Raw genomic sequence first — 14,619 nt, forward strand, 5'->3', positions numbered from 1 at the left:
TATGTTGGACCCACCCCCAAAATATAACTTAACTCCATTTAATCTGAAAACAAAAACATTTCTACACAACTAAATGTATTGCCTTATCACATCCTTGAGTTTCTAATACTTTCATCTACTGGTTACGGACAACGGCTGCGGACATTTTAAGGCAGAAGAAAAAGCGGAAGAATAGTTAATAAGAAGCAAGCAACCACAATAAGTGAAGTGTGGGTGAGTCAATAATACCAGTACATATATAGTACTGGTCTCCAGTGAATGAAACAATTCTTCAATGTGTTTCCATTGTTATTTGGAGGAAGACTGGTTGATGTCATAATCTCTTTGACTGGTCCTCAGCAATTCGTGTACACTGTGCTATTTTGGAGATGATCAGCAATGGCCTCGTAACAAAACTGATATTCTTCCTGAAATTAGAAAAACATGGAGTTATCTGTACATTTGATGTGCAAAGGAAAAGAAATCGTATTTAAAAATTGAGTGGAAAATGAAAGTATTTCAATCATACCAAAGAAGATATGAACTCTGGCCGTCGGATTTGGAGTTGTCTTGTGATTGTAAATATGTCCACCTCTGTATCCATTGTAAGTTGTTCCAGAGCATTGAATACAACCAAGAATTGTCCACATCGCTTGGCCCCATCACTAAGTAATATGCAATTTTATCTCATTACTCTGATGATAATAGAATTTATGAATTGAATTAATTTGCTATGCGAGAAAATGACTATTTTCTGGAAGATTTTTTTTTATTAGAAGCGATATATGATTTCCACAAGTGTTATACCGGGTACATTTGTGTTATTTCTAGATTAAGAGAGTAATTGGCTTAACCCTTGACCAAATTAGCCTTTTTTTAATCCCCAGGTCTGGATCTTCAAATTATTCTTAAGATATTACATATGTTTGCAAAAAAAAAAAAATCAAAATCAAACCTCGACAGAACCAGAATCCTTCCCTCGGGGTGGGTCCTTTCCTCCACCCTCGCTTCATTGACGAGATCAAGTAAAACTCTCCGGTTTGAGGAGTCGCTTTCTGCTTTCCATCTTCTACATTCCAGTACGCAAACGCTCATACCGCTAGCTCCCTGAAATCATGTGTTTGTGACGAAACGGATCTTGGATTATAAATACCAAACAGTACTTCATGAAATGTAAAAACAAAATTCATCAGAAAACTTTGTAAATGGACACCTGTTGGTGCAGAGTAATGCTAGTCTTGGTGACTGTGGTTGTTTGTGTACAATCTGTCATTTTAGTCGTGAATGCTCCAACCGTTTTGCTTTCATTTTTAGCAGGAAGCCAAAGTGAAGACTGAAAAAGAAAACACAAACTTTGGGCATAGCTACAATAACGAAATGATTCTACTATACAAAATGTGAAGCTCATGCCAATCGTAAACCGCCTTGAAGCATGTACGTAACTGCAATGACTGGTTGACTTCTGAGGTTGCACAAGGAGCGTAGGGTATTTTCGTCTAGACTGCTTGCATTTTGTAATTACATGTGTATATGTCGAGTTGAAAGATCGGGATTTTAATCCAGAAATAGAGTACAATGAAACAGCAAATATTTATTACATGTACATTTACAAAGTTACAGACAATACTTATGTTACCGAACGTAACCTCTGAGTGTGATATTTAAACCGTTATTTATAAAATAATTACGCTAAAATGACATCCGGGACAGTTTTGAAAGTTTACTGTGAGAGTTACAACCGAAATCAATACAAATGTATAAAACACATACAAAGTACAATTTCAAAATGTTCTTTAAAAGCTGTGATGATTATTTCTGTTGTAATTCTGAGAAACTCCTCTAAACTATATAGAAAGGATATTTTGTAAACCTCAAAATGTACTCACTCATTGAAACTACATAGAAAGGATAGTTTGTAGACCTATAAATGTACTCACTCATTCAAACTACATAAAAAGGATAGTATGTAGACCTAGAAAATGTACTCGCTCATTCAAACTACATATAAAGGATAGTTTGTAGACCTAGAAAGTGTACTCACTCGATACTACGAACTCCACCAAACCTTTCTATTTCATACCTATCAGTAGACTGCTATATGAGCATTGTCATCATATCAATAAAAGTTTAATAAATCATATATCGTAGAAATTTCAACAGTTTAAATATCGAGATTTGTTAAATTCGTATGCATACAATGATGCCACTTTCCTTTTTTTACTCCAATTTAGCGATTGAGGTCACTCTACCCAAAATACCCTCACCTACGACATCACTGTACAACTTTGTGATAGACATTAATTTTTTCTATATAATTAATATTTATCTTCAATGATGTTGCTATTGAAACATCTTAGGTACAATTTACAAGGCCAATTTCTTTCTTGTTTGAATTCAGTAAATAGACTAATGAAAAAGTGAAAATAACGAAGAGTGATCAATGTAATAAATCCTATAAAGAATACAACATTTAAGAAGAGGACAAACACGTTCACCTGGACACACTGGTCAGAGATGATATCGGATGCCAAGGAAGCATTTCCTTTTGACCGGTCACATCCGCCTTTTTGATCAGGTAAACGGAGTAATCCGTAGTCAAAATCAGCATGTAAAGAACGACTCTAGACAACTTTCCACCTAATGACGGGTTGTACAAAATTTGCAAATTAGATCATTATCATGACCATAAAATTTACAAAATGCTGGCTTTAAACGAGACTGTTGAAACTCACTAACAGCAACATATTTGCCAGTAGATTGTCTCGCTTTAAAAACTGTTCATAGGCAGAATACGTTTTCGCATCTTGAATCAGTTGCAACAAACATCATATACAGACGATAAAGGAATATTGATACATAAATATGGGAAGTTCACGATGAAGAAGCTGAAGTCATCCCATTTGTAATGAAGATTATTTTAAGATGATTTAAAAGTGCACATTAATTTTAATATCTCAATATTAAATTTTGATGCTTATGTCCAACATTGCATAACTACAAATATTACACATGACGTCATTGTGACATCAGAATCATACGCAGTGACCTGACAAATGATTGGTAAATGAAAAGATACAAGACTGCTCATTATACAAATTGCCGGGTTTTTTTTCCCGACCATACCGATTTGATTTCCACCAACGGGCTCAGGGATACAATTGTAGGTGCATAATAAGCCTTCACAAGTCTCAGGAAGTCCTCTGTGTAATCTGGGAGAGGGTATTGAGCACTGATGAAATTATCATTTCTTGTGAACGACTGAAAATGAAAATGAAATGAAAGACAGCATGCAGAACGTATCCATCACGTACACTGTACGTATTTTTGTATCTAATAGTTGCATTCATTGTAAATGATTTATACATTTGTAGTAGTAAATTATGGTTATTTAAAACAATCTTATAGTTTTCATATCCAAATGCTGTATACCTATATATATACAAGAATAAAAGTCATTAATCATACATAAAAATCATAAACTGTTCCCGTAAGGAGATCCATAAAAAAAATTAAGCATATGAACGTTATCAATTGATAAGGTCTGTAAAATAAAGAAAAACAATAACAGAATTGTTTTGATCTATAGAGAAGTTAATATTTATTATGGAATCTTTGAAAAAGTTCAGCTCCTAGGAGTACATTTTGTACTTTTCATTGTTCTTAGGTCTGACCATTTTCACCGGCGAATGGGTTTACTCACAGGGACTAAGCCCGTTTTGGGCCCGAACCCTGTGATACCATAAATATGGAAAGGGGTCTAACTCTGACACTCGTTCTTAAAATAACAAAGATATACGTCATCGTTCTCTCGATTTCACTTGTTTATTTTTACTAGGACATTTACCGGTCCAGGTCACGGAGTCGTTTCTCGCCTATGACGGCAGCGAAATTCAGACTACTATGGAAGATTTCGGACCTGTCAATTAAAATTTCACATCAATTATACGCTGGTTCTTGTTATTTTAAGAACCAGTGACTTGAAATTTGGCATGCATGTAGTTAAAACATTAATATATGCAAGGAAAACGACAAACTACGCATAGCTTACCTAGTTTAAGATTTTTTAGGCATTTGAAGGGAGTGGTTAATTTTTTCTCTGTCTCAGAGTTAGACCCCTTTCTATATTTATGGTATCACAGGGTTCGGGCCCAAAACGGGCTTAGACCCTGTGGGTTTACTCTACTTTGTGAGGACATATGTATATTAGAAAACCCTTGCTAGAAAAAATGGCGGTCTGATAAACATATCGCCCTCATGTTCTCTTCACAAATGTATATATTACACAGCAGACAAACCTGTAAAGAAACTGCGTTGTAGTAGGTGTTCTTCCCTTTGGTGTTTAACAATGGACACATGTAACTTTCAACTGAAATGGTTTCAAGAAAATATATACAATTCATCAGTCAGACGGGTTTTATGTCTCTTGGTACGCTATATATATATATATATCCCACCTCTGGTGTGTCCAGGGGTCCGTGTTTGCCCAACTATCTATTTTGTATTGCTTGTAGGAGTTATGAGATTGATCACTGTTCGTTATCTTCACCTTGCATATAATGACAGTTGATTTAGTCAAACTTAAAGGGTCGAGAGCTAATGTGCAATTATATCAAAATGGAATGCAGGAGGCCTAGGATCGAGCCACCTGGAGATATCTTGTCGGCAGACATCAATAAGAATGTATCTACATGTATATCTTACTATGTTAAAGTGAAAGCGCATTGTAAACTCTATATCAAAAGTGTGGTACCATTAGTGAAATGTAAACATTCAACTGTGATGGGGATTAATCATTAATCGGCAATATTCTATCACTATTGCAAGATAGCTAAACTGCGTTTTGTAGCACCAAGGTATTCATGTATTATGTAAACTGGTTTACCAGGCAGAACACTGGGTGTGTAATTGGCTGATACGTTTTGCCGCCCTGTTTTGTAGTCTTCTTGTGTGTATTCTCGTCTTCCGGACAACAGGTCCTAGAAACAAGAACTGAAGATCATTCTCATGTCACATGTTACTGCACAAAATCACAAATATCATTTTAGAATATCCAACAAACTGTTCAAATCATTCAAGCTAAGATAGGCCAATGTTTATTAGAGATCCATACATAGAATCACCTGAAATTCAGCAGAAAGTGGTGATTTATTGGCTACTTCTCCGAGATTGATATAACAGGAATGATCCTGGAATTCTCGTAGAAATGTCCTGGTTGATACAGACCTTCCTTTTTCTCGGAATGATTCAAGTAACGCCAAGTAGACAACTCTGTATTGATCCTTAAATATGAATTGTATTATAAACGGGTATTAAAAAAAGCTGATTTTCTCTCTTTATATTATTTGTAATGATCTAACATTCTAAACTAACCCAATACACATATCTATATGAAAGGTGAAGACAACGAACAGCGATCAATCTCAAAACTTCCACAAGCAATACAAAATAGATAGGTGGGCAAACACGGACCCCCGGACACACGAGAAGTAGGACCAGGCGCCCAGGAGAAGCAAGCATCCCCTGTCGAACGATCACACCCGCCGTGAGCCCCATATCCCGATCAGGCTAACGGAGACATCCGTAGTCAAAATCAGTGTGTCAAGAACGATCTAACTATCTGTATGAAACGTGTCAGAAAGCACCTAACGCAATGACAGGTTCCATTGATGAACTAGATCGTTATAACGACCATAGAATTTGCGAAATGCTTACTTCAATCGAGACTGTTGAAACCCCTGTGCCATCAACTTGTTTGTCAGTAGCTTGCCTCGATTTAGAAACTGACTATACGCAGAACAAGCTCTTGCACACCGAATCAATTGAGAGATATAAACACCATATGCTGCTGATAATGAAATATTGCTACATAGATATGGGAAGTTGTCGATGAAGAAGCTGAAATCATCCCGTTTGTCACACAGTTGAGTTGTCAGTTTGCCGTTAATGTCTACTTTCAATAAAATATATAAGTATGAGGCAGAAGTGGACGACTCTGTGGTGTTTTTCATTTCGAGCTCACGGGGATATATCGAATCAACATATGAATGAAAGTTATTATTATTAATAGACAAAACGTCGTCGATATATCTAAATGTCGAATTGAAGGCCACAGCAAGATATTTTTTCTTCTCACGTAGAAGTTTTTGAATAAATTCTGCTTCATATGAATATAGAAACATGTCACCTAACAAAGGAGGACAATTAGTGCCCATGGAAATATGATATGTAATATATCAAGGAATTCGGCATAATTTAGAACATCTACCAACAATTATTTACAGAGAATTGAATGCTACTAACCAGATCTAGGACTTTGATTTCGAAGTTCCGTCTGAATGAGATTTGTTTGAAAACACCTGAACACCGATAAACGAAAACACATACGTGACAATTACCATTTCAATTGAAATTTATTATCTATAACCTATCATTGGGCCAAATGCTGTCTAACGTGTTTCATATCAAATGTTAGACCGTTCTTAGCACATTGATTTTTACTACGGATAACTCCGTTTACCTGATCAAGATATCCCGTAAAACTATCCACTAGGAATTGAAGAGAGTAAAACACAAACTTACGTCGCCCTGGATCATGTTAGCACGGTTGTTTCTCATGGTTTCTACATACTGCGGGATATTAACTTTCCCAGTTATCTCCCCTCCATTATTAAGCGCGTCCAATGCTATGCACGTCCCTGTCCTACCAATCCCAGCGCTGTATTGTTAAACATAAGTCATTAGAAGTCTTCAATATAATCAACGGTTAAAATAGAAGTCATCAATATAATCAACGGTTAAAATGAAATTCATTAATATAAGCAACGGTTAAAATAGAAGTAGTTGATATTATCAATGGTTAACATTCTTGTATATTAAACATGAATCTCAATTAGTCATGTATAGTAAAATTATTTGATAAATATGATTATTTTTAGAGAAAACCCTTCAACAACAGTGACATCATCAGCATGTTAAATTATATTGAAGGTAATCAAAGTTCACTAAATCCTGTCTGGTGCGCGAAATGTTTAAAATCCAATTTCAGAATTTTGAATATATTTTGTGTCTTAGCTTGTACATTCCCAACAGTTTCTCATTGTTGTCATGAAGTAATGTTATTTTCACACTGAAAATATAACTGTTATGACTTCGACAGTGTGAAAATATTCAGTGGATGAATTATTCTATGTTGCTATTGAAAAATATAAAAAGAATAAATAGTAATACGCGCCTGCAGTGGACAAGAGTGTACTTCCCTGGATGTTCGACAGAAGTTTTTAGAACGTGTCGATGGAATACCACAAGAGCCAGCGGTTCTGGGACACCATGGTCCGGCCACTGCGTATAGTGGAACATACACACGTCACGCTCAGCTTTATTCTAAAATTTAACAATTAATGATCACCTATATGTAAAGTTGGAAATATTGGATATATCTGTTGCAGAAAAAGGTGAGGAAAAGATATGTGACAAAACATTATAATTTATATAAATTGAATAAATTATATTCTGACGTTTCATAATCAGAATACGACATTTAAAATTCTGGATTCTGGTACCTGCTTCATCTTCTATAAATCTTATTTCTTCACAAATTGGTTTGCATATTTTATCATGAATTAATATCGTTATATTTCACTACAATTATGACGGATAGGCATACTGTTAAAGTATTTTTAAGGATTTGTCTTCAGCCATTACGTAAAATGAAAGTTATATTCCATGCGTCTTAAAAATAAGTGTAGCCATGCAAGTTAAGAAACTTTTGAGGATACATTTCCGTCTTAGTTGTAATAATCTACCTGAGTGTTAAGAGACTTTCTATAGAATTGCTGCATGTAATGACTTTATAGTTTAACCCTGTGATCCTAGAGCAATAAACACGATTGTGCAGGTCTTTTATTTGTTATTCTTATGTTAAAAATGATATCGCTATATACTAGTAAATATAAATATCGCAAATCTTGTGTACTATAACTTTGAGCTTGACAGTTTTTTTTAAGGATGATATACAAGATTTAAGCTCTTCAATCCTCAGTAGCTACATGGCTCGTGTGAGAGGGTAACCTTCCAATTTCTAAGATTTTGATATACTCGATTGAATCTTGCTAAACAATTTTCTAAAGAATGATGAAAATGAAAACCGAATGTTTTTACAAGTAAAATGAATACATTTACCATATGGAATGCAATATATTTCCATGATTTCTCAATTAGATATAGGAAAGGGTAATATAATTCAACATTTGAACATGATAGAACATTTACAAGTCCCTTATGTGTTTGTATTTATCAAACTTACATCATATAATGTTAATTACGGTAAAACGTGCATACATCTTTCCTGATCAATGCTGCCAGTGCGAAACAATTTCCAGTAAGCAGTTAAAGTATTAAATATACATATTAGAATTCGACTACATATGTATACGAAACTCACTACTAAATGTACTTCCTAGAATTGAACTACATATGTACCTGTGTACCAAACTAACTACTAAATAAACTTCTTAGAATTCAACTACATATGTATACCAAACTCACTACTAAATATACCTCATAGAATTCAACTACATTTGTATACCAAATTCACTACTAAATATACCTCTTAGAATTCAACTACATTTGTATACTAATCTCACTATACTAATAAAATGACGATTATTTGTAATGTCTTCAAACATATATGGCAGCAGTCATGTAGAGTAATGATATTATGGTCATACTGTCTTGCTGTAAAGCTTTAATTATTCTAAAATTCCAACATTGAACCTGAGGCATGTAAAAACGAAACGTACCACTTAAAACAATTTTGTTTGAAAGTTAGTAATGTGTTTATATATGCATTTGCGTCCAGGTGGAAAATGCTAATTGTTACTTTTTAATGCTACAACTAGAGTGGGAAAGGTGGAATTTGAAACAATCTAATCTTTACCAAATTAGCTTTAGTAATGTAGTGTAATTTATCTTCGTCGTATATTGTACAATCCTAAATCTTGAACTATCCAGACACAAAATTAGGAAGCAATATATATATATATATATATATATATATATATATATATATATATATATATATATAACCAATAGTGTAAATCAAAGTATGGTTTTATCATTTTTATTAAGTTAGCAGTATCCTTAACAGAACATTCATTTTCTGCATAATAACTTTAATCTTATATTACATATAACTCTACTTCAAATACTTTTACATAATCATGGCCATATCATAACCCATTTTATCAGCTGACGTAGAGTATTAAATGACGTAAATTTGCAATACTCACGGCGCTGTTTTGCAAGCGGAAGTGTCTGATGACGTAGTCCGCGTATACGTTTTCTTTCTGGTTTCGTATGCTGATGTTGCCTTTCTTTATCTTGTCACTGGAATTTGGCCAGTATTGGGCACATTTGTTCTGATAAAGATAGGGTCCAAGTAAGGTTATTATCATAATACAACTTTACTGCGAGTAAGATCACGTTACGTACATGTAGAGCCATGTGATCAGTTTACTATTATCTTATTGCATATGTACAAAATGTATCCCTTGTATGCATGCTATTAATCATTGATTTTGAATCTATAATACCCAGTCTTTTTCTAACCTTATTTCCCTCTTTGAGATTCGTCAGACAAACAATTACACTAATGTCTTCTTGCCACACCATTTTCCAGAAATCAACTATTGTCTTTGATTTTGGTCCTGATAAATATATACAGGCATATTGTAACACACCCAGGATTCAGAGTTAACAAATCATCAAAAGAAAATGGCATGTCTAGTCTTCTTCTTCAATTTTACAAATTCACAAAATATGTTGGAATAATAACGCACACTTGAAAATCGATATATGAAGATATACATTGTATATTTACCTTGCGCTGCAATATACGATTTCTGTCCTTGCACATCCTGTGACCATGACGAAATTGAAAATCAATATCAGGAATAACTTTGCTCATTAATTTTTCAACAATTTCAAGCTGTTTTATGTGTGTACTTGTGGACAGGGGCGGATCCAGGAATTGCGGTTACAAGGGCGCCACTTTATGAGTAAAGGAAAGTGTTCAATTGACCGTGTGTAAAGGAAAGTGTTCAATTGCCTGTGTGTAAAGGAAAATGTTCAATTGACCGTGTGTAAAGGAAAGTGTTCAATTGCCCGTGTGTAAAGGAAAGTGTTCAATTGACCGGGTGTAAAGGAAAGTGTTCACTTGATAAGCAAAAATTCAAGGAGTGAATAAAACTATATTTCACAAATTTTGACCGCAGCAATGTCTTCTATGTTGTTTTTAGTACCAAATAGTAAATTTTCGTACTAAAATATCAATAACTGTAGAAGTGTTCAGTTGCAGGTGGGAAGTTAAGGTGTTCATTTGACACGCGTTACACGTATGTGTGTGTGTGTGTGTGTGTGTGTGTGTGTGTGTGTGTGTGTGTGTGAAAGTGAAGATACCGTATAGTGATTTTAGGATATACATGTATTACTGAACAGGTTGATGGTACAGGAGTTTCAACAGTCTCGTTTAAAGTCCGAATTTCGCAAGTTCTATTGTCGTTATAACGATTTAGTTTATCATTACAACCTACCATTGGGTCAAATGCTGTCTGACCTGATTCATACGGATTGTTAGACAGTTCTTGACACACTGATTTTGACTACGGTTAACTCCGTTTACCTGATCAAGATATAAGACTCACGGCGGGTGTCACTGGTCGACTTATTGGAGATATGAGATTGATCACTGTTCGTTATTTCACATTCCATATTAATGTATTTTCTACATCCTAAAGGATATACACATGTACATGTCTGTAAAATGTGAAAGTTAATCAATGCTTAAGGTGAAGTTAACGAATAGTGAATGATTGATGTCCTAAACTTTATAAAGAATACAAAATTTAGAGCAGGGAAACGCGGACCCCTGCAACCAATTGAGGTGGGATACGATGTCTAGAAAGAGTAAGTATCCCCTGCTGATCGGTCACACTCACCGAAAGCCCTATATCTATATCAGGTAAAAGGCGTAATCCGTAGTCAAAATCATTATGTAAAGAACAGCCTTAATAGGTATAAAACAAATCAGATAGCATTCAATCTAATAAGAAGCTGTATTTGCAAAACAAGATAATTATAACGACCATAAAAGTTGCAAAATGTTGACGTTAAACGAGACTGTTAAAACCCCTGTAACTTCGAACTATTTGTCAGAAGTCCGTCTCTGTTTAACATATAGCATAGGAAGAACAGGCTCTTCTCTATTGAGTCAGTTAAGTTCTAAACACCATGCATAATATGCAGATGATTCACTTTCAAAATGTCATTTAATTTCCTAACCACTCTGCTGTATATGAATTATACTGGAAAATTTATTATTAACTTGAGAAATCTGAAAAGAATTATTCAAATATGTCAAATCGCTTTGTCCCTGAAAAATGGATACTTACTTTTCTCACATTTACTTCCTTGGAATCCATCGTCACATCCATGCTCACATTGTCCGTCTATATGGTTACAATGATTACTTTCAGATCGACAACCGGAACTACAGTTCTCTGAACAATTCAGTCCATACCGACCAACTAAACATACTAACAATGATAAATATGATTATTTATTATTTCTCAATATCAATAAATATTCTTCACAGTCAGCAAAGTATATTTAAGAACAAATTAATTGATGATAACAATTGCAAGTAATTACCAGCCATACATGTTAATTATACCAATGGTTAAGTATCAAACTCTTTGCTGAAGCTACATATATGATTGAAAAAATATTGGTATTAATTCATTCTAACTACCTAATTTAAACGAACAAACATGCTTTCGAAACGAAATATTTGATTATCGCAGTGGGTGCAATTACTTTGACCGAAAAATGAATAGGATAATAGAATGTGATATTAATAGGAAAATAGGAAGAGGCCTAGTGGACAAACAAAGTGCACATACAAGTATGGATTTTACTTTATCAAACCTAGAAATAACAGATATTTTGGCCTATACAGAAATGTTTATGGAACATCTCACCTTTGTCACATAGTTCCCCGGTATATCCTGGATTACAGCCTCCGTCACATCTCCCTGTTGTTCTGTTACAGGGGAGGTAACTTCGACACTGTCCACTACAGTAATACACACAATCAGGGCCGTATGATTCTGCTGGACACTCTGGTAAAGTACGATTTTATCGGAATATTTAATATATTCAACGAGGATTTCGTTTTCGTTTCACATCCCAGGCTACTTTACAAATCATTTGTTTTTTCTCATCATTCTATATTCATAATATATCTTGTGGGCTTTACTATTAAATATTCCACTGCAGTTGGTATGTGTATTTTATGTGCTTCAGACATCTTTAAGATAATGACAAAATTGAATTACGTGTGCTGCATTGTGTTCCTGTCCATCCATTGTCACATCCATAGTCACATTGTCCAGTGTTGTGATTACAGGACAGGTTGTCTCTGCAGTGTCCAGTACACGTAGATCTATACTGTAAACCGTAATATCCAGCTGGACATGCTACGAAAAATTATATTACTTTAATAAGTTGTACCTTGCCATATATATTACTATATGGAATATATATATTTTGAAGTATCAATGATATTTCAATGATGTAACATACGTAATCTTACATTTGTTACAAAAGTCCCCAACCCATCCTGCAGTACAACCCAAACACGTTGCGTTGAGAATGTCACATCTCAATTCATGACAGTTGTTTGGACAGGGTAGATCACAGTTATATCCATACAAACCGGATTCTTTACAACCTAAAGATGTAACACAGAGAAAATATAGCACCTCATTTACACATACTTAATGGATTTTAACTGTACAATAATGTAGCATCTCGTGGATATCTGGATTAGAATACGTCCCCAGTATCCCTTGCTTGTCGTAAGAGGCGACTAAATGGGGTGGTCCTTCTAATGAGACAGCAAAAAACGAGGCTCATGGCAGGTGTTCCACGATAAAGATCCCTCCCTGCTCGAAGGCCGTAAGTACCGAGTATAAATCTAAATTCTGCAGCCGTTCATCGACAATTGTGACATATCCATATGAGTGAAAAATTATCGAGCGGGACGTTAAATAATGTTCAATCAATTCAATCAATTAATCAATCAATAAAATGATGTAGAACAATATTACCTGTTACAGATACTTCACACGTTTACAGTTTGATATCCAGTAGGATAAGTTGTCCCGTCAAGTCTTTCATTATAAAATATAACGTAACGTCCATGTTTTACGCAAGTTCTACTGAAATCCAAGGCCGGTAACTCTTGTCCGTTCCTGTAACACAGATACCCATCCTCCTTTATAGTTGTGTTTGACACATAGAGCGAGAAACCAACAAAACGTCCTCTTTGTCTCATGACTGAAATCATGAATTTATGATTAACATGATGAGGGGTGGAAAAGTTTTGAAATGCCACAGGGATTTATCAGTTTATATTTATGAACACCATCTTTTGGTAGATGGGAACATTTAATAAACAATTCAATGAAATTTGGGGGAAATATAAATTGCTTTTAGATGTACCAAGTTATAAAACTGTGAAAACATGAACTAACTTTGACAGCAATTGCGACAGCAACATTACATCACATTCTATCAATGAATAAGGTCAAACTAGATAGTGTAAGGCAACCCCCCCCCCCCCGAAAAAATTAATATATATTTAAAACAAAAACATTTTTTCACCAAAGCCTAAAAACTAAAAACTTGAAGTTGGTAGATATATATATTCAATGTTTAAATGATATTGATAATAGGAAAGTAATTTTATTCTAATAAAATATCTTACTATTTTATTATACGTGTACAATGTTGCATATGACATTCTTTTTCCTTGTGATTAGATTCTAAAAGTGAAGTGCACAGTTCAAAGAATTATTTCCACTCAAAATGCACTGAAAATATATTTTGTCTGTATAAAATAACGTATAATTCTTACCGAATAATTCTGAAGTCGTGTAGTAAGTGAAAATCATGGATGAATCTTCATTATAACACATACTACCATAAAATAATAATGGAGGAACCTCGGATTTACAGAAATGTTATCGATGTTTTGAGAGTGTTTTATATAGTACTGGTACATGATTTATGTAGAGGGGGTTTATGAACAATAGGACCATGATCCTCGTATTGTCCAGGAGAGAGACCAGACAACGGTACTGGGAAATATCGTTCACTATAAAAAAGAATAAAGCTTCTTTCAGTTGGAATCGGACTGAATTTCAGCCCCTGAAAAGGTACTGATAAATCCCTGTGTAACCATATCCTTCATAATCTTTAAACCGATATTTATTGATAATCATTACCATATTGTAATCCATAGTCTCTGAACTGTATTCTGATGCTGAAGATGCTGAATACTTTCTTAAGGTCAACATACCACCATGTCCATTTATATGGATTACTAACTCCAAAAGGTGCTGTCCTTGTACACGTGTTAATATCGCCATCTACTGCACGACTGGATTGACACTGTTGACATGTTAGGCAGCCAGGTACCTCCTTAGCCTGATCGGTCTCCTTATTCTGAGATAGGATTTCTGTATAGGAAATGAAATTATCGATCTCACTAATCAACAGTTTGAGAGGCTGTATATTCAT

At 34.6% G+C, this 14,619-nt stretch overlaps 1 protein-coding gene across 1 annotated transcript; it reads right to left on the reverse strand.

The window, feature by feature from the left end:
• Positions 1-335: 335 nt before the first annotated feature.
• On the reverse strand, positions 336-14,619 carry LOC125669162 (receptor-type tyrosine-protein phosphatase U-like). The gene is made up of 19 exons (XM_056161467.1): positions 14,325-14,619; positions 13,166-13,374; positions 12,629-12,797; positions 12,372-12,512; positions 12,015-12,155; positions 11,427-11,570; positions 9,857-9,907; positions 9,586-9,683; positions 9,267-9,395; positions 7,211-7,359; positions 6,559-6,694; positions 5,100-5,258; positions 4,862-4,955; positions 4,275-4,345; positions 3,103-3,237; positions 1,193-1,312; positions 935-1,086; positions 509-644; positions 336-407 (listed from the first exon to the last, which is right to left on the reverse strand). The coding sequence occupies exons 1-19, from the start codon at positions 14,617-14,619 to the stop codon at positions 336-338; spliced, it is 2,601 nt and encodes an 866-aa protein (XP_056017442.1).

The sequence above is a fragment of the Ostrea edulis genome, chromosome 4, assembly GCF_947568905.1.
Source record: "Ostrea edulis chromosome 4, xbOstEdul1.1, whole genome shotgun sequence".
Taxonomy (NCBI): Eukaryota; Metazoa; Mollusca; class Bivalvia; order Ostreida; family Ostreidae; genus Ostrea; species Ostrea edulis.

Excerpts from the sequence above, each read along its gene's own strand:
- LOC125669162 (XM_056161467.1), bottom strand. The coding sequence starts at position 14,619 with ATGAATATACAGCCTCTCAAACTGTTGATTAGTGAGATCGATAATTTC. Across the intron at positions 9,396-9,585 it reads ATCTCAAAGAGGGAAATAAG|AACAAATGTGCCCAATACTG; the intron begins GTTAGAAAAAGA and ends TATCTTTATCAG. Across the intron at positions 1,313-3,102 it reads CGTTGGTGGAAATCAAATCG|TCTTCACTTTGGCTTCCTGC; the intron begins GTATGGTCGGGA and ends TTTCTTTTTCAG.